General features: G+C 41.7%; 1 protein-coding gene across 1 annotated transcript in view; it reads right to left on the reverse strand.

Annotated features, from left to right (window-relative positions):
* LOC126260642 (uncharacterized) overlaps positions 1-21582 on the reverse strand; it is a 166255-nt gene that overhangs the window by 139360 nt on the left and 5313 nt on the right. Inside the window, exon 4 of the mRNA XM_049957980.1 lies at positions 14465-14587. Within this exon, the coding sequence (XP_049813937.1) occupies positions 14465-14587 (123 nt within the window). The remainder of the gene's footprint in view (positions 1-14464; positions 14588-21582) is intronic.

Below are 21582 nucleotides of genomic sequence, written 5' to 3' on the forward strand. Positions count from 1 at the left end.
GAACATGCTGGCACAGACGAGGCTGAATGAAATGAAGTGCAAAGCAATGACCCGGACTGTCAGCAATTTGCCAGGCAGCCACAGTTCAGCACAGTGGATGGAGTATTGTACAGGAAGACAAGATGCAGGCTACACATAACAGCACCAGAGACATTATGAAATGAAGTATTGATATTAAATTAAGTATTGAGGAAGGCTCAATTGAATTTTAGCAGGATTACTGGTTGTAGGGCAACAGAATACAGAGCAGTGCAAAATTACTGGTGCCATAACATGCAGACAAGATGTCGATGCTTACTTAAAGAACTGCTTACCATGAGCATAAATGGAGCAGCTCAGTCATTAAAGGATTATGTTACAAAGGCTACCGGAGACAAATATAGCCCGGACCATTTGATCAAACGCCAGCAGGAAAATGGTATGTTTTGATGATAACTGATTATTTTTCACATATCATTTCTATGACAGCCATACTGGACCAGCTTGCCAACACAGTAGCACATGCAATGGTGAACCAGTGGATACTCAAGTTTGAAACACCTCAGACAATAATAGCTGACTGATGGATAGATTTGATGTCAGATATAATGAATCAGTTACACCGGTTGCTGCACATTAAGAAACTGTGGACTAGTGCTTTACATACACAAGCAAATGGTCGGACAGAAAAGGTTAATTGGATGACTGTGAATATGTTAAGCACTACATTAACACACAGCACAGTAACTGGGATGCTCTGCTCGCATATGTCACAAGAGCATACAATTCAAAACTTCATAAAATCATAGGGTTGTTCCCCAGTGAAAAATTCGGAATGACATGACAGGACACAAAATAAGAAAACAGTGTTACACATCAGTATCATGTATTTATGTCGGCTATGATGTTAAATTGTATCTGCCAACAGAAAAAACTAAGAACTTTATGACACATTTTTAGGGCTCCTTTCAGGTTACAGTTATGTCGCCACCTATAACATTAAACTACACACCCCAACTCCCCCCCACGATAGTCCAGATCAATCAGATGTGTCCTTTTAAGTGAACCGCTGAGGTCCCCACTGTTCACAGCGGATTTCAAGGAGAGGAGTGTAGAATCTAGGGAACAGGGAAGTCTTTAGTTATCCTGACACTTCACTACGCACTTCCCTATGAGCAGGAATAATAAGGTAACTAGAAAATGGCACAATACCTGTGGATCTGTGGATGCAAATTGTTTATGAATTGTGCACTACTAATTATTCAGATTATGTGCGTATAAATTTTATGCTTATATTTATGATCTAGGGAAGACTGGATTCTAGAGGATGATGATATTGTGAATGAGGCTCACAAAGAAATCTTTTGGTGTAAGTTCTAGGTTAAATGAATTTTGGGTGAAACTACAGTTCAAATATTACTATAGGCAGTTGAACTATAGCACTATAGTTCGAGTGTATACCTGTCCTTTTTTCCCTCTAAAGTAAGTCTTTCCGCTCCCGGGATTGGAATGGCTCCTTATCCTCTCCCTTAAAACCCACATCCTTTCGTCTTTCCCTCTCCTTCCCTCTTTCCTGATGAAGCAACCTTGGGTTGCGAAAACTTGAAATTTATGTGTGTGTTTGTGTGTGTTTTTTATTGTGTCTATCTACCAGCGCTTTCCCGTTTGGTAAGTCACAGCATTTTTGTTTTTTATATATATTTTTCCCACGTTGAATTTTTCCCTCTATTATATTCATATCATTTAACTTATTTTTACCTGCACAATTAGCATCAGCAGCAGCACTCCCATCAAAATTGGCTGAAAGGTTGTGGTGTGTGTGTGTGGGGGGGGGGGGGGGAGGGGGAGGGGGGGAACAACTACTACCAATAATGCAGTCCACATCGAAATTTACAGTTCAACACTTTAATTGCACTTAGAAGGTGATTGAGCTACTGTTTATAGCCAGTTCAAGACATATCTACTTTACTTATGCACAGATAAATGGATAGCCACATATTGCACTTAACAATGAGATAATTATTCACAAAAGTTGTTGTGTGGTAAACACACATAATTAAACAGTCATCAAATAAAACTTACAAACTCCTGAGTAACTGAACAGTGGATGGAGATCCATTTAAACATGAACTACCAATACACTAACAATTTCTGTTGAATTATACTAGTTAGTTGGTTGGTTGGTTGTTTGGGGAAGGAGACCAGACAGCGAGGTCATCAGTCTCATTGGATTAGGGAAGGATGGGGAAAGGAAGTCGGCCGTACCCTTTCAGAGGAGCCATCCTGGCATTTGCCTGGAGTGATTTAGGGAAATCACGGAAAACCTAAATCAGGATGGCCGGACGCGGGATTGAACCATCGTCCTCCCGAATGCGAGTCCAGTGACTAGCCACTGCGCCACCTCGCTCGGTATACTGGTTAGTTCGTGCAAATATGCAATACTAATTCAGTAAGAATGTTTTACCTAAAATTGTTAATTACTTCAAAGTCAAACAAGCGTAGGTGTTGCTAACATATTTTCATCAGTGGTTGTATGGATATTTTACTTATTTCCACAGCTTTTCTATTTATCAGGAAGTCCATAATTGGGTATATGGTTACACATGGACAATGGTAGCAAGATCTGAAATTACTGATATTTTATAATTAGCACAGTTTTCAACAAAACTAATTGTGCTAATGGATTCAGAATGACCAAAAGAAGGTAACAGATGATAAAGTTAAGCTGAATTAGCTCTAGGTAAAAATGTGATTCTTATGCTATATACATGACAATGTTGACAATATCACATAATTTGCAACACAAATAATTTGGGAGGAGAACAACATAACAGATGGGCATAATACACCTGCTTTGACACATGTTGGCTCCACTGAAAGTTACTGAGAAAAAAGAGCTATCTAAAGGGGAGGGGACACATGTTAGGGGCTAAAATTCTTCTAGATGCTCACTGATCAACACAACAGCAAGATAATCAAATGAATGAAATACTAAATTCTGCCTTCTAATATTGCTTCACTGAAGATCACAAGAAGCTGCCATTCTCAACCATTGCATAGATCCACCAATGCCAGATATAAAAAGAAGAGAATGTGGAATTGGGAAATGAGTGAAGACAACCTTTCATATTTCACCTAGACAACATAGTATTCCACACTATAGCAAAAATTGGCAAAAAGACTTGGTATTGTTTGAGTACATGGTCAGACACCAATCACCAGAATAAGTCAGAACCATCAATTGTCTAAGTGCATCTACCCAGAGTGATTTAGTCGGAATGACCACATAAACCTAGTTGAGAGGAAGACAGGTATCAGAGTCTGATTTATCAGAAGACTTCTGAGGAAGAGTAATTCACCCACAAAGTAGAATGTTCACAAAAGCCTTGTCTGACCATTGGTGTGAGTCATTAGCCATGTTGAACTACCAGACGAGGCACACAAGAATCAAGAAAACCAGAATGCTTTGTCTGGATTTGTGATGTCACTGTAAGAGCTTTGCAGAAATGCTAAACACACACCAATGGGAGAGGTTGTGATAGGGGTGTAGGCATGAGTAATGATTGGGCCCCAACAAATCCTCATCTTTCTGGGCTATCATTTCAAATATTATTAGTGAAAATATAGCCACACAGAATCATACGCAGACTAGAAAAAGCAATTTCCTGGATTTTTTCCAGACTTCTTGGTTAAAAACACACTTTTTTCTGGGTGAAAATGCACTTCTTTCTAGGTAAAAATACAATATACTCCAGATGAAAGTACATTTTTTCTGTGTTAAGTGACAATAACACTGTCCTTCTGAGCTTTAAAATGTATCAATCATTTGAGTTATAAAGGTTTTATATACCAGTGTAGAACTTCCCAATACTCCCAGTAAAAAACAAAATATTTTAGAAAGATCTCTAATGCTCAGCAACATCTACACTGCTTATCTTGAGATTACGAAAGCATAAATATGAATCCACCACATGTAGCATAGAAGTTTATGAACACAGAACACCAAAATGCTACAATACAGAATCAGAGGCCGACAGTAGTGCTCCGAATGGCCTGACAGTGAACTTTGAATTTGGGAAAATACGGCACAATAATTGGTTTTCTTGCTTTGCGAAATAAGACTACTAGATGGTACTGATCACCAAAAAAAGCTACGCTTTCACTTATTACACTGGTCGTCAAAATCTTTTTGCTGTTTTTTCCGAGTATGTGGTTAGGTAAGTTTCTAAAATCACAGGTTAAATTGCAGCAACTGAATATCTGAATACCGGGGAATGTTCAACATTAGTCATCGGCTTTGACAAGTGACACAGGAAACATGCGACAATATTGAGATGCTATTGGTGATTTTGTAAATGGGCTAAGGTACAGATCAGTCCGTAACCACAACCAGGTTTCTTTGGTATCACATTCGATGGCTTTCCAACTCTCAACCAAAATGTCACATTCCAACCTAATCAAGACCTTGGGCAAAGCTACAGATCAGTCTGTCATCAAAACTATCACATTTGTTGACTTCGCCAACTCACAACCAAACTGTTACCTTCCAACCTAACTTATACCTTGGGCTAAGCTACAGATCATTGTGTCATCACAACCAGTTTTATTGTTTTGCTTTCAAATTCATTCACTTCACCAACTAACAACAAAACAGTGAATGCACCATATATACGTAATATGTGACATGACAGCAGCCATTAACATTAAGTCACTCGCCAAAGCCGACCCCACATATCAAATATACCTCTTGACCCGAATATTTCTGACAAGAACAATTGTAAATCTCACTGTTGTGCACTGAACAATCTGTGGGTTACCTGGCTGAATACATGTTCCATTGAGAACTTCTTGTTTTCCACAGGCAAGCCGATTACATTTGAAATTGCTCAAGAAACCACCTAGCACTTTTTTAAGATAATTACACGTCTGTCATCATTTTTGCATTTATTGTATTCTATGAAAGGACTAAAATAAACATGAAAAACTAACCTTGAAGAATGGACTTTTTTAGCCTTTACCCTTTAAAATATATCAAACATGAATGTGCCAGTAAAATTTTAAATGATGGCACAAATGGCAGGTATTCTGGTCCTGAAATTTTTCTAAGTGGCTTTCTTCAAAGTTTTAAGTTTTAAAAGAGTCAAACACTACACAATTTAAGAAATTCATCACACACTCTCACACATAACATAATTTGTCTTGTGTAAAATGAAATTTACTTTGAAAGCAAAGCTTCTCAAACCACCATTCACAATACTTCCTAGCAATCTGTTGGAAATGTAAACAGTTGTGATGTTACGTTCATCGAAAGCAGTTTGCTGTTATGAAGTACTGCGGAGTCTTCATCCTAAAGCATTTGACACATTTTGCTGTCGGCAGACACTTGTATGTGCATCTGTGTTCTGTTGTTGTACACAGTGTGTTTTCTTTGCAACTAGTTTAATTTTGGTATAATTTTCTCATTGGACTGGGACACTCAGATGTTTAGGACGGGTGGTAGGGACAGAGCATCGAGTGTCATTATACTGAGTGCACTATCCGAAAATTACCTCGAGCAATTAAACAGAGAACCGACTCGTGGAGATAACATCTTGGACCTACTGATAACAAACAGACCCGAACTTTTCGACTCTGTATGTGCAGAACAGGGAATCAGTGATCATAAGGCCGTTTCAGCATCCCTGAATATGGAAGTTAATAGGAATACAAAAAAAGGGAGGAAGGTTTATCTGTTTAGCAAGAGTAATAGAAGGCAGATTTCAGACTACCTAACAGATCAAAACGAAAATTTCTGTTCCGACACTGCCAATGTTGAGTGTTTATGGAAAAAGTTCAAGGCAATCGTAAAATGCGTTTTAGACAGGTACGTGCCGAGTAAAACTGTGAGGGACGGGAAAAACCCACCGTGGTACAACAACAAAGTTAGGAAACTACTGCGAAAGCAAAGAGAGCTTCACTCCAAGTTTAAACGCAGCCAAAACCTCTCAGACAAACAGAAGCTAAACGACGTCAAAGTTAGCGTAAGGAGGGCTATGCGTGAAGCGTTCAGTGAATTCGAAAGTAAAATTCTATGTACCGACTTGACAGAAAATCCGAGGAAGTTCTGGTCTTACGTTAAATCAGTAAGTGGCTCGAAACAGCATATCCAGACACTCCGGGATGATGATGGCATTGAAACAGAGGATGACACGCGTAAAGCTGAAATACTAAACACCTTTTTCCAAAGCTGTTTCACAGAGGAAGACCGCACTGCAGTTCCTTCTCTAAATCCTCACACAAACGAAAAAATGGCTGACATCGAAATAAGTGTCCAAGGAATAGAAAAGCAACTGGAATCACTCAACAGAGGAAAGTCCACTGGACCTGACGGGATACCAATTTGACTCTACACAGAGTACGCGAAAGAACTTGCCCCCCTTCTAACAGCCGTGTACCGCAAGTCTCTAGAGGAACGGAGGGTTCCAAATGATTGGAAAAGAGCACAGGTAGTCCCAGTCTTCAAGAAGGGTCGTCGAGCAGATGCGCAAAACTATAGACCTATATCTCTGATGTCGATCTGTTGTAGAATTTTAGAACATGTTTTTTGCTCGAGTATCATGTTGTTTTTGGAAACCCAGAATCTACTCTGTAGGAATCAACATGGATTCCGTAAACAGCGATCGTGTGAGACCCAACTCGCTTTATTTGTTCACGAGACCCAGAAAATATTAGATACCGGCTCCCAGGTAGATGCTATTTTTCTTGACTTCCGGAAGGCGTTCGATACAGTTCTGCACTGTCGCCTGATAAAGTATGAGCCTACGGAATATCAGACCAGCTGTGTGGCTGGATTGAAGAGTTTTTAGCAAACAGAACACAGCATGTTGTTATCAATGGAGAGACGTCTACAGACGTTAAAGTAACCTCTGGCGTGCCACAGGGGAGTGTTATGGGACCATTGCTTTTCACAATATATATAAATGACCTAGTAGATAGTGTCGGAAGTTCCATGCGGCTTTTCGCGGATGATGCTGTAGTATACAGAGAAGTTGCAGCGTTAGAAAACTGTAGCGAAATGCAGGAAGATCTGCAGCGGATAGGCACTTGGTGCAGGGAGTGGCAACTGTCCCTTAACATAGACAAATGTAATGTATTGCGGATACATAGAAAGAAGGATCCTTTATTGTATGATTATATGATAGCAGAACAAACACTGGTAGCAGTTACTTCTGTAAAATATCTGGGAGTATGCGTGCGGAACGATTTGAAGTGGAATGATCATATAAAATTAATTGTTGGTAAGGCGGGTACCAGGTTGAGATTCATTGGGAGAGTGCTTAGAAAATGTAGTCCATCAACAAAGGAGGTGGCTTACAAAACACTCGTTCGACCTATACTTGAGTATTGCTCATCAGTGTGGGATCCGTACCAGATCGGGTTGATGGAGGAGATAGAGAAGATCCAAAGAAGAGTGGTGCGTTTCGTCACAGGGTTATTTGGTAACCGTGATAGCGTTACGGAGATGTTTAATACACTCAAGTGGCAGACTCTGCAAGAGAGGTGCTCTGCATCGCGGTGTAGCTTGCTCGCCAGGTTTCGAGAGGGTGCGTTTCTGGATGAGGTATCGAATATATTGCTTCCCCCTACTTATACCTCCCGAGGAGATCACGAATGTAAAATTAGAGAGATTAGAGCGCGCACGGAGGCTTTCAGACAGTCGTTCTTCCCGCGAACCATACGCGACTGGAACAGGAAAGGGAGGTAATGACAGTGGCACGTAAAGTGCCCTCCGCCACACACCGTTGGGTGGCTTGCGGAGTATAAATGTAGATGTAGATGTATTGCTGGAGTCTTTTTCTTTAGTAGTGGGCTGAAGTCAAATTCTTTGTTAGAGTATCAGTTCTTACCAGTCAAAATTACAGAAATTTATTAGAAATCTAAATGTAATAACTTCAAGTTGAACAAATATATTTCAAGGAAGATGCAATACATGAAAGTCACAGATCAAGTAAACAGAGTAAGACGTGTGTACACTTTAACAGTCAAATCATAACTGAGTCCAAGTCTAGCGGGCGCTGACTGGCTGGCTGGCCGCTTAGGTGGCGCTGCTGCCGCATAGCTGGCAGACAGCGCCACATGTAGAGGACGTGCATAAATGTGCGGCGGCACTTTGAAAGATCGGAGAGTCACAACACTTTTCCCCCCTTTGAATTTATTGCACAGGTCTTGATGGAGGTGGCCTGTAGATTGCTAACGTCCATAAGTGTTGTTTGACTGGCCGTAAAGTCTCGAGAAAGAGGCTTCCCGTATGGACAGAAGTGTCCCCAATGACAATGGGTCGAGATGACAGGAGACGTGGGGGTCGAATCTGCTGGGGCCCCGTGCACCAATCTGCCTGTTGCGGCAAGTCCGGTTGTTATAACAGGAGACATGGGTGATGTGTCCACATCTGTAGGAGAAGGAGGCGAGTAGAGTTGCTCCGACAGATGATGGTCATCTGGTTCCTGCATGGGCACGTCTCCTGGTGGCGTCAGTTCTTGTGCTGGCACTGAGATGATGGTGAGAGGACTGTGTTGTGAGTAATGAGAGATTTCAGTATCCCGAGTGTCAGGTAGAGCCGAAGGTGGTGTAGAGGCATACGGAACAGGTGTTGCCGGCACACAAGGCTGAAGCTGGTCCGAATGATGCACTGCAACACCCGTGTCCGTCTGGATCTCATACAGGCGTCGGCCACGGTGTCGTAAGATGCAGCCAGGACTCCATTTTGGCCGCCTGCCCTATCCCCGTACCCATACAAGGTCGTCGGCCAAGCGAAGGCACCCGCGGCCGTGAGGTGGAAGACGGCAGAAGATGAAGTAGCGTGCGGGGCTGTCGGCCATTAAGAGCTCAGCCGGGCTGTGGTCGCCCATGGGGATGAAACGGTAAGAAGCCAGAAATTGGAGAAGCGCATCATCAGCAGAAGAAGTCAGGAGTTTCCTCATCTGAGCCTTAAATGTGCGGGCCAGTCATTCAGCCTCACCATTTGACTGTGGATGGAACAGAGGGGCCGTGACATGCATGATGCCATGATGGGCACGAAAATCTGCAAAATCGGAGGAGGCAAATTGCAGGCGGTTGCCACGGTGGTAGGCGACGTGCAATGCACAATGAAAGGAAAGTTAGAGTAGGTGTCAATAACGAGAAGCCAATAAGTACCTGAAAAAGGTCCCGCAAAGTCAGCATGAATACGCTCCAAGGGCTTCTCAGGCGAAGGCCACGGTGACAAGGATGACTTCGGGTCGGCGGCCTGTGATGCACAAGCGCCGCAGGCAGTGACCATGTGTGCGATTTCAGAGTCGATGCCGGGCCAGTACACATGACAGTGCGCCAGAGTTTTTGTGCGAGAGACACCCCAGTGCCCTTGGTGAAGGAGGCGCAAGACCGAAGCACGCAGAGACGCAGGTACCACAACACATGGCGTAGCATTTTCGGTGAAAAGGAGGATAACACCATCCCTAGCCGTGAGGCGGTAACGCAAAGCGTAGTAGTTCGCCAACGGATCAGAAGTCTTAGTGGACGGACGATCTGGCCAACCCTTCTGAATACAGCCTAAAACCCGGGAGAGGGTAGGGTCAGAACCCGTAGCAGCCGCCAGCCGGTCTCCGGTGATTGGGAACCCGTCCGCAACCCGCTGCTCGGCAACATCCAGGTGGAAACACAAAAGTTCGTCCCTATCGAATGCCAGATCAGGACCCATGGGAAGGCGAGACAGTGCATCAGCATGTTGAGCCGTCGGCCGGAAATGAATCTCATAATTGAAACGAGACAAGTAAAGAGCCCAACGCTGGAGATGGTGTGCAACCTTGTCGGGAAGTGATGTTGATGGATGAAACAAGGAAACAAGTGGTTTGTGATCCGTAACAAGATGAAATTTGGATCCATAGAGAAAAACATCAAACTTATGAATAGTATAAATAATGGCCAAAGCTTCTTTTTCAATTTGAGAATACTTTTGTTGGGCATCCATGAGCGTTTTGGAGGCATAAGCAATGGGTTGTTCAGAACCGCCAGAAAAACGGTGCACAAGGACTGCACCGACCCCGTATTGAGAGGCGTCTGTGGCAAGAACAAGATGTTAGCCAGGTTGATAAGTAGCCAGGCACGGGGCCTGTTTCAGCATAGTCTTTAATTTCTGGATAGCCACATCGCATGACGCGGACCAGTGAAAAGGCACGTTTTTATGCAACAGACGATGCAATGGCTGAGCCACCGAAGCAGCAGACGGTAAAAACTTGTGACAGTATGCCATTTTCCCCAAGAAGGCCTGCAGTTCCTTAACAGACATAGGGCGAGGAAGGGCATTGAGTGCAGTGACAGTTTGCCGAAGTGGACGAATACCATCCTGAGAGAGTTGAAATCCCAAGTAAGTGATAGATGCCTGAAAAAAATTTTGATTTCTGAAGATTACACTTAAGACCAGCAGTCTGTAAGACATGAAAAAGCGTGCAGAGATTTTGAAGATGTTCGTCAGTGGTGGAGCCAGTGACAACAATGTCGTCCTGGTAATTTATGCACCCAGGGACAGTGAGCAATAATTGTTCCAAGAATCGCTGAAAGAGAGCAGGGGCGCTGGCAACCCCGAATGGCAATAATTGGTTTTGATAGAGGCTGAAAGGTGTGTTAAGGACCAGAAACTGCCAGGAAGCAGTGTCGAGAGAAAGTTGATGATAAGCTTCTGACAGGTCAAGTTTAGAAAAATACTGGCCTCCAGTAAGTTTAGTGAACAATTCTTCAGGTCGAGGCATAGGGTAAGTGTCGATAAGGCATTGTGCATTTACAGGGGCTCTGAAATCGTCACAGAGACGAATATCACCATTTGGCTTAGCAACGACAATGACAGGAGAGGACCACTCACTGGAAGTGACAGGAAGCAAGACCCCTGAAGCAGTGAGACGATCCAGCTCCCGTTTGACCTGATCACGAAGGGCCACAGGAATGGGCCGAGACCGAAAAAACTTAGGCCAAGCAGTGGGTTTGAGTGTGATATGAGCTTCAAAGTCGTTTGCACGACCTAACCCAGGAGAAAAAAGGGACGAAAATGTCGCTGACAAGGAATCCAATTGAGCGTAAGGAATAGTATCAGAGACGATATTGACTATATTGACAGAGTCATCTATGGAGAACCCAAAAACGTGAAAGGCATTGAAACCAAAAAGATTCTCCGCGTTACTATGGTCGACCACAAATATGGGAACAGTGCGAACGACAGATTTGTAAGATACTTCAGCATCAAATTGTCCCAAGAGAGAAATCTTCTGTTTATTGTAGGTCCGTAATTGCCTAGTGGCAGGTGACAGGCTTGGAGAACCCAACTGAAGATATGTCTGAGAATTAATGATAGTGGCAGCAGAACCAGTATCCACCTGCATGCGAACATCTCGACCAAGTATTTGGACAGTGAGGAATAACTTCCCTGAAAGGGAAAAGTACGATTGACAGACAACACAGAATCAGAATCAGCGTCATGTTCATGAACATCATGTATGTGGTCGAATTTGCAAATGGATGACACATAACCCTTTTTTTTGCATTTGTGACACACGGCCCAATGTTGTGGACAATCTCCTCGTGAATGTTTCGTAAAACACCGCGGACATGAAGAAAGTTGCCATAGGTTTTGCTGCAGTTTCTAAGAGGTTTGTTTACGATTAGGCCGAGGCTGCGCTTGGGAGCGTACTGCGGCCACGTCGGCCGGCAGGGACACGCCACATGCTTCGTCAACATTGCACAGAGGTTGTATTTCCCCGACATCGCCCCATGCCTCTATTTGCGCTCCAGCGGCACGAGAAATTTCAAAAGACTGAGCGATGTATAGGACTTCATCTAGAGTCAGATTAGCCAACTGAAGGGCACAATGCCTAACTTTTTCGTCGGGCGCCGATCGGATAATAGCATCCCATACCATGGAATCGGCATAGGATTCTTTGTGAACTTCAGTAACAAATTGACACTTTCTACTGAGGCCTTCAAGTTCAGCAGCCCAAGCGCGATAGGATTGATTCAGTTGTTTTTGACAACAATAAAAGGCAACACGAGAGGCTACCACATGCGTTTGCTTTTGAAAATAGACGGACAGAAGTGAGCACATTTCAGCAAAGGACAAAGACACATGATCTTTCAAAGGAGCCAATTGCGACAACAACCGATACATTTGAGGTGAAATCCATGAAAGGAACAGAGACTTACATGTTTGTTCGTCTGTGACATGAAATGCCAAGAAGTGCTGTCGAAGACGTTTTTTGTAATTAGACCAGTCTTCCGCCGTCTCGTCGTAAGGGGGAAAAGGAGGTAGAGACAACGATGAGAGACGCCCCGCATTTGATGCCGCGACGAAATCACGAATCGCATTTGTGAGAAGAGTTTGCTGTTCTATGAGACCTTGTAATAGTTGCTCTAAAGTAGCCATGGAAACGTGGGGCAATGATGGAAAAGAAAAATCACTACCTCGTCACCAATTGTAATAACTTCAAGTTGAACAAATATATTTCAAGGAAGACGCAATACATGAAAGTCACAGGTCAAGTAAACAGAGTAAGACGTGTGCACACTTTAACAGTCAAATCATAACTGAGTCCAAGTCTAGTGGCCGCTGGCTGGCTGGCCGCTTAGGTGGCGCTGCTGTTGCATGGCTGGCAGACAGTGCTGCATGTAGATGACGTGTGTAACTGCGCAGCGGCACTTTGAAAGATTGGCGAGTCACAACACTAAAACAATGAAAAATTCCTGGAATCCTATAAAATTCCTGCGTATCTCCCAGGTGAAAAAATTCCTGGGTTTTTCCTGGAATTCCCGAGGCATATATGCCTTATGAGAGCGAATGAGAGAGAAGCAGAGTGTCAGTGTGTGTGTGTGTGTGTGTGTGTGTGTGTGTGTGTGATTAAATAATTTTCACTAATAAGAGGTAACCACTATCCAAAACACAAACTTACCTGATGTCAGAGAATTACATTTCTCTAGTGCATAAGTGCAGTTTTACTGATTCTGAGTTGGAGAGTACATTTATTGTCATTCTTTTGGCTCTGAATCCCATACATGGAATTAATCACAGTTACCTAACATATTAACATTTATTCAATGTAACATAGTGAGATTAGGTCACAATTTGATTACATGGTCATTTACACTATTTTAATGTAGGTCAAACATTTCTGTTGCGTTATATGACACAGGTCTCAGGCAAAACATCATCATATCCATCATACATGCAGTATAGAGATCCAAACAGTATAGCGGATTGTGACCTTGGTGACCAATTGCCTCAAAAAGAGAACTGGTGGCATAATAGAAGGAAATGAGGAATATTGTCAGATAGGGTCTCCTTTATGGTTGGCTACAACTGTGATCACTTGTAGCTCAAACAACTCTGATCAAAAAATAACCTTAATCAACTGCCATCTAATGGATCAGCAAAAAGCACACCTGATAGTTTGGTAAGCAGTGGCCTCAGCAGTAACTCATGGTGATGCAGTTGCTGAAGAGGGAACAAACCTGTACATCAATGTGTTAGTGCCTTGTGACTGGCTGCTCAGAATGAGGAAACTGCCTCTGCTAAACTGTAGATGCAGAGATCAGCAACAGTTAACAGCAAACTTTGAGTGAACTAATGTCACCAGTGATAACTCAGAAACACTTTTGATGTCCCAATGGTCTGATGTCTCAATGTAAAGAAGGTCTTATTGTCATTCGGGGTAACATCATAAAGTATATTTTTTTGTGAAGCTGTAATTGTTTATTTGTATTATCACCAATTACATGTGGCATAAATTTTAAGCATTTTGAAGCTTTAATTTTTGCCATCTAGGGTACATTATTAGACACTGTGTGCCATGACAGAGGTGAACTCTGATTTCTCCTTAATGAAATATCTTATATCTCATCCACCATATTAACCACTGCAGAATTAATTAAATAATCTTTTCACAGCAACCTCCCTAGGCAACAGAACAGCAACACAGCCAGAAGTGAAATATAGTTAGTCTACACTGTTCTGAATGGAAACATAATTGCTCTGATGATAATACTCCAGAAAACTGAAGCCAAGTTCAGCTATTAATGAACTTCATTAACAAAACAACAACAACCTACTACTGGTGCTGGTGCTGCTGCTGCTGCTGCTATGGCCACGAGCATGCACACAGCCGTTCAGGGGATTTTCTCGGAGGTATATGGAGCACAATTTGCCTATCTTTGTTTTTCTCCTGTTCACATTTTGTAAGCCTAAAACTCAAAAGAAAACCAGCTATTTTCCTAGTTTTAATAGTTTGAAGACCGAGACATATTTACAATGACTCCATTTCACATCTCAGACAAGTCATAATGATATCCATTTTGAAATTTAACTAACACAAAATAGATTTCACTAGCCCGTTTTAATACACATTCTAACATTTATCAGAGAGCTTCAAAAATCAGAATATTATTTGCATTGATAGTTTTCAAATAAAAAAGTAAATAAAGAAATAAATACCGTGGCATTATCTCTCAGTGAATGGACCAATCTGTTTAGGAATGTTGTGAAACACAGATTCTCTTTTGATGCCAGTTTCCTTTCAGTCCATAATGCACTGATTTGCAGCATTTCATTGTCAACCTACACCACAAAAATAAGAATCTTTGTAATTTTAAATCTTATTCTCATGCTTTTTAAAACAGGATTCTTAACTGAACAATGACAACAACTAATATGAATTTTGTAAAAATTACTTATTCGTCATACAGACAAGACTACTGCATGATGCATAAAGCTTGAATTACAACATAGTATCACTATAGAAGCAGAGCACAAATAAAAATATGTAACAACTATAATCACAAATTTCACAGATATTAACAACCTCTGCCACACACCTTCTGGAATAAACAAATTAAGCACTAGAATCTTTGCAGTTTTTTGACAGTTTTCATTTCTATCTGACTAATTTTAATGTTCCATAATAATACAATAAAGTCTACATGCATTAATAAATGTAATTTGTTATGAAAAGGACAGTTGCTACACACCATATAGCGGTGATGCTGAGTCGCAGATAGGCACAATAAAAAAACTGTCAGAAAATGAGCTTTCTGCTAACAAGGTTAGGTTAGGTTAGGTTAGTGTTTAACGTCCCGTCGACAACGAGGTCATTAGAGACGGAGCGCAAGCTCGGGTTAGGGAACGATTGGGAAGGAAATCGGCCGTGCCCTTTCAAAGGAACCATCCCGGCATTTGCCTGAAACGATTTAGGGAAATCACGGAAAACCTAAATCAGGATGGCCGGAGACGGGATTGAACCGTCGTCCTCCCGAATGCGAGTCCAGTGTGCTACCACTGCGCCACCTCACTCGGTTGCTAACAAGGCCCTCATTGGAGATAGAAAATACATATACACCCGCATACTCCTGCAAATGCAACCAACTCGCACACACAAGACTGCAGTCTCCAGCTGCTGAGGCCAGCAACTGCGCATGATGGGACACACAAACGAGTGGTGGGGGTAAGGGGGACGAAGGGGCATGGGGCAGGGAGGGCGGGGCGGGGGGGGGGGGAGCAGGGGAGGGATGGGGAACAGTAAAGTGCTGCTTGTGGGAGCGTACAGGGATGAGGTGGAAAGGGGCAGCTAGGTGCAGTCGGAAGATTGGATGGAGGGCGGGAGGGTCAGCAGAAAATAAGAGGGGTAAAAAGCTGTGGACGCGTTGGCGGAATAGAGGACTGTATATTGCTGGAATGGGAAGAGGGAAGGAGCTAGAGGGTAAGGACAAAGACTACAAAGGTTGAGGCCAGGAGGATTATGGGAATGTAGGATATATTGCAGGGAGAGTTCCCACCTGTGCAATTCAGAAAAACTGGTGTCAGTGGGAGGGATACAAAGGGCACATTCTGTGAAGGAGTCAGTGACACAAAGAACATTGTGCAGGGCAGCATGCTCAGCAATGGGGTGGTCCAGCTGTTTCTTGGCCACAGTTTGTTGGTGGCCATTCATGCAGACAGAGAGCTTGTTAGTTGTCGTGGCCACATAGAATGAAGCACAACGGTTGCAGCTTAGCTTGTAGATCACATGACTGGTTTCACATGTAGGTGATGTCTGTGACTGGACTGGAGCACATGATTGTGGGAGGATGTATGAGACAGGTCTTGCATCTAAGTTTATTACAGGGATTTGGGCCATGAGGAAAGGGGTAGGGAGCAGGAGTTGTGGTGGGCAGCAGAATACCAATGTGGGAGGCTGGGAAGGATGATGAATAGGACATTCCTCATTTCAGGGCATGATGAGGGGTAGTCAAAACCTGGTGCAGAATGTGATTCAGTTGCTCCAGTCCTGGGTGGTATTGGGTCACAAGGGGAATGCTCCTCTGTGGTCAGACGGTGGGACTCTTTGAAGTGGTGGGTGATTGGAGAGATAAGTCAGGGAGATCTGTTTTTGTGCGAGGTTGGGAGGATAATTACTGTCTGTGAAGACGTCAGTGAGATGCTCTATGTACTTTGAGAGGGAGTGCTCATCATTAAAGATGCGACAGCCATGGGCGGCTAAGCTGCATGGAAGGGATTTCTTGGTATGGAATGGGTGGCAGCTGTCAAAGTTGATGTATTGCTAGTAGTTGGAAGGTTTGATATGGACGGAGGTACTGATGTAGCCATCTTTGAGATGGAGGTCAACATTGAGGAAAGTGGCTTTTTAGGTTGAGTAGGAATAGGTGTAACAAATGGGGGAGCAGGTGTTGAGGTTCTCGAGGAATGTGGACAGAAGTCTCCTCATTTTCAACCCAGATCATGAAGATGTCATCAATGAATCTGAACCAGGTGAGGGGTTTGGAATTCTGGGTTTTTAGGAAGGATTGCTCTAGATGGTCCTTGAATAGGTTACCATAAAGTGGTGCTATGTGAGTACCCATAGTAATACCTACAAGGTTATAGGAGAAGTAATTTTGGGTGAGAATATAGTTGGTCATGGTGAGTGAGAAAGAAGTTGCAGGTTTGGAATCTGTCAGGCGTTGGGAAAGGTAGTGTTCAATAGCGGTAAGGCCATGAGCATCAGCGATGTTTTTTATTTTCTATGGACCACATATTCCACATATCTTTGCTGCAATGTGGACTATGCTTAGAATGTGACTGGGCAGAATTATTTGTACATCAGATAAAAGTAAAACAGAGACAGATTTGCAATAAAGAGAACACAGTGTTACAAAATACAAACAACAAATAATTACTACCTTCACACTTACAAGGCGTGTGTCATTTTTGCACTCTGAAAGAGTCAATTGTTGAAATGCTATTTTGCAGGCAGTTTTTTTTTGCACAATTACTACTTTTTCTAAGCAAAGAGTTAAACCCAGAATATTATCCCACAGGACATCACTGAATGAGAGTATGCAAAATATGCTAAATTACTAATTTCTGTTTCCCAAAAGTCGGACATTATACTCCTACTTACAGGAGAACTGAACATGCCTACCTTTGCAACCTGAGGTTCACCAAACTGAATTCCACCATTAAGGAGTGATGAACATTACAGAAAGCACAGGTATCTTGTGGATGTGGCGACAATTTCCCCCTTGCAATATTCTCAGACTGGTGAGAACAACTGAATGAAAACAATTGATTCAATCTGTTGTAGTATCACACATTGACTGAATTACTAAGTCTTTCTTTTAAAGTGAAACTAGTCTGCAGTTTTCCCCATCGGTTGATCCATGTATTCTTTCTTTCAACTGAAACCACTCTTTAGTGTTTTAGTTGACTGAACTTAAGAAGTGGTGTACAACTGGGGTATGCACACCCCCGAGCTTACACCTACAGCCAGGGGTAGATGACAACATCTCTTGGTGTATGTCAATGGTTAAACAAGCATTACACACGTTCATTTAATTATCTGCTGAAATACTAATTCTTTTAATCATTTAAGACTGATTAATATATTGCTGTAGATTAAATTATTACAGATGCAATTAATGCATAACTAATTTATTTGATGTACTGTTGGTAGTACAAAGTCAAGCATGAAAGTTCCTTTAGGGATAACTGAAGAATATAGGAACATTGCAAAATTTTTGTGACAGTTTCCATTCTGTTTTATTCAAATGGTTGGATGATCTCCATAAATTACAACAATCATTTAAATCTTGCCCTTAAACACTTATTCAGCCATTTATCTGGCTACTTATGTACAAATCATACCCATGTGCATGAACCTGTTTGCATTTCAGTGTCTGCAAAAAGAAGCAGGTATATTTCATGAGTGTGAAGAAATACTATTCCCATTCATACACTGGTACTTCAATTTCACAGTTAAACCTGTCTCTACCCAACACTGTAAACAGTCTGTAACCAAATTCACACCCATATAGAATGCTATGATCAACAATTAGATTGCCTGACCCTTGCAGTTTCAATTCTGAGCAGAAAAAAATCACAAGCTGCTTGGCAGATTAGGGCCAAAGAGACAGTTGATGTTATTAAATCATTATTGTCGACTGTACTCCATTACTGTCTGTTGCCACTGTTATTATTGTCCAGACACTTTTGTGTATTTAGTACCAATAAGTAGCTTTTAGTTCAGTTTTTCACCCATTTTTATGAACAGTGTATTCAATTAATAGTGAACTTTGTGTCTGGAGCAAAATATTGAAATGCTCACTAGTGTGGAAATGTAAAAATCACATGACTGAACAAAAAAATATCCTTAGTGTAAATTCAGTGTGATGTGTAGCATCTGCCAGGATGATTCATATTTTGAAGCTATATAACTTACAGAAATTCACCATTTCACCTCAATGTTTACTGCAAGACAATTGTTAGTGACGGGTGGGCAAAGAGAGACAGCACTTCAATAAATTTAAATTAAAAAAAAGTAGCTGTTCATTTATTTAAACAAAAATTTACAATGCAGCACCTGTTATTGAACTTTAAAACCGACCAAAAATTGATATTTAATGCTAGAAGTATGAAAAATTTGTATATTAGTAAATCAACGTATAAAATATGGAAACATTTCCTCATGGCCCAAATCCCTGTAATAAACTTAGATGCAAGACCCGTCTCATTTTTAGAAATTACATTTATTTACCTATCCCTGAAAGAAGATATGTTATTTTATCTAAAAAGTTAGTAACCATAGACATGGCTCGTGTGTAACTGGAAAAGCTGAACAACTGTGTAAGCAAAACCCCTCACACTGAGTGAAAACATTCATATTAACAGAATCTTCCGTCGGTTCTTTGAGTAAAACATTCATGTAACTGTCGTCATCATCAGAGACTTGTGTCAGTATCACACAGACACCACTCAAACCTGGAGAGTAAGTGAATAAATAAATAAATATCACGTAGCTGATGTGGTCACAGAGACTAATTTCATTTGACTGAAAAAACAATCTGAACAGAAAAACTGTCAAGAGTTGGTTGTTATATCATGGCACACAGAGTGTACTGAAAAAATAAAGAACCTTCAGTTATGCCTCCTCAGAGCTATATTTATATTGCAGGAAGAAACTGAACTTTTGAAATGTTGCACCCATCAGCAGAGGGAGCCTGTGGCAGCTGTGGAGCATGTGTAGTGACAGATTTAGACAGCAAATTGACATTTGTCACATTTCGCTGTGTCCATCATACAGCCGCTGAAGTAAGCACATGTACAAGCTGCTCGGCAGATTAGGGCCAAAGAGACAGTGAAAGAACTTGAAGGATAATGTGTGGATGATATTCTGCTACAAACTTGGCAAAACTTTCATACAGGGAGGATTTTATGAGATACCAGCAATGCTACAGGTCATTTAAGGATTTTCAACAGAGCAGAATTTTGGACAGTGATGAACCCAGATCTAGACAACCTTCCACACTGGAAGATATTGTATAAAATGCATGTTTGATTATCAGCTGCTTTTACTGAAAATGCTGATGGTCAAACATGCATTTTATACATTACTTGATGGCTGTTAATAATCACCTTCCAAAAATAGAAGAGATTTTACTGTGATCTCTGGAAATCATCATTTAACTTTTCGAGATGTTGCTGATGAATCCTAGTATGGATGAGGGTTGCTGTGTGCAGGAAGAGGCCCGAATTGTGGGAAAACCAAACTTGGATGTTACATCGTAGCAATGTGGTGACTCGTGTCAATCCCTGTCTGCAGATATCTAGAAAACCACAAGTCCCCATTGTGATACATCTACCGTACTTTCCTGACGTAGCACCAGCAAACTTTTTCCAGTTTTGCAAAATTAGAACCACATTGAAAGGACGTAGTTTCCAAACCTTAGAGGAGAATCAGGATGATGCGGCAAAAGACCTGGGTGCCAAACCAGAAAATGTGTTCCAGGAGGCTTTTCTAATGTGGAAGAAATGATGGGAACAGTGTATTGCCAGTAAAGGGGCTATTTTGAGAGAAACAGTGCTTAAAATGTTATAGCAAAAGATTTTTTTTTTTCTGAACTCAGCTTGTACCTTTATGACATTATACTAAAACACAGATAATATTGTACTTGAATTGAATTATGTACGCCACTGAAACAGAGAAAATGTTTTTCTCGCAAAACTTACAGGAAAAGACATGTACATCATAAGTATTACAGATTTATTTTTACGGAAAAATTCAAGAGATACCCAAACGTTTATGTTATTAATTAGACAGGCAGTCTACTGCAGAGGAGTTTTTGAAAAACTTCACATTTCTGCTTGTGATTCAGCCACTTGTTTTCACATCTACATCTACATACATATTCTGCAAACCACTTCGAACTGCATCACAGAGCGCGCTTAGCGTGGTGCCACATATTAGTGTTTCTTTCGATTCTCATCGCACATGGAATGCGAGAAGGTCTGCTTAAATGCCTCTGTGCATATGGTAATCAGTCTAATTTTGTCTCCGCAGTTCCTATGGCAACAACATTTAGACTGCTGAAAAATGTCTCTAAATTCTTCCCTCAATATTAGTTCTCGAAACACTGTAAGTAGGTTTTCATGGGGTAATTAGTGCCTATCTTCAGCTGCCTGCCAATTCAGGTTTTTCAGCATTTCTGTGACACTTTTACGCGAGTCCAACAGACCTATGACCATTTGTGCTGCCCTTCTTTGTACAAGTTCAATATCTCCTGCGAGTCTTATCTGTTTGTCCTTCATACGCCTGAAGTTTTGAGAAAGGAGACGTATGCCACCAGCAAAATGAATCCTCTAGTTGGTCTTTGATGCTCCACGTTATTCCCCTTCTTTTGCCTTCATCTGCCTTTCTCATCACCTTGTCCATCACAGTTAAGAAGAGAGATGGAGAGAGAATACATCCCTATTTTAACCCTGGCTTCACACTAATAGGTGATGTCAGTTTCCCTTTGTTCTTTATTTGCAGGAGTATCCATTATACATGTCTTGCATTATCTTGATGATCTTATCAGGCATACCAAGTTCGACATGGTTTATCACATGCTGCTTCTTGACACTGAATCAAACACATTTTCAAAGTTTATGAACACTAGATACAAACTATCCACATATTCCACATTCTGTTCAGAAATTATTTGGAGTGTATTAATCTGATCTACACAGGGTCAGTTCCCACACAAGCCAGCTTGTTCCCTATGCAGGCAGTTATGAGACAGTCCTTCATTCTATTTAGGATC

Source organism: Schistocerca nitens, chromosome 5 (genome assembly GCF_023898315.1).
Source record: "Schistocerca nitens isolate TAMUIC-IGC-003100 chromosome 5, iqSchNite1.1, whole genome shotgun sequence".
Classification (NCBI taxonomy): domain Eukaryota; kingdom Metazoa; phylum Arthropoda; class Insecta; order Orthoptera; family Acrididae; genus Schistocerca; species Schistocerca nitens.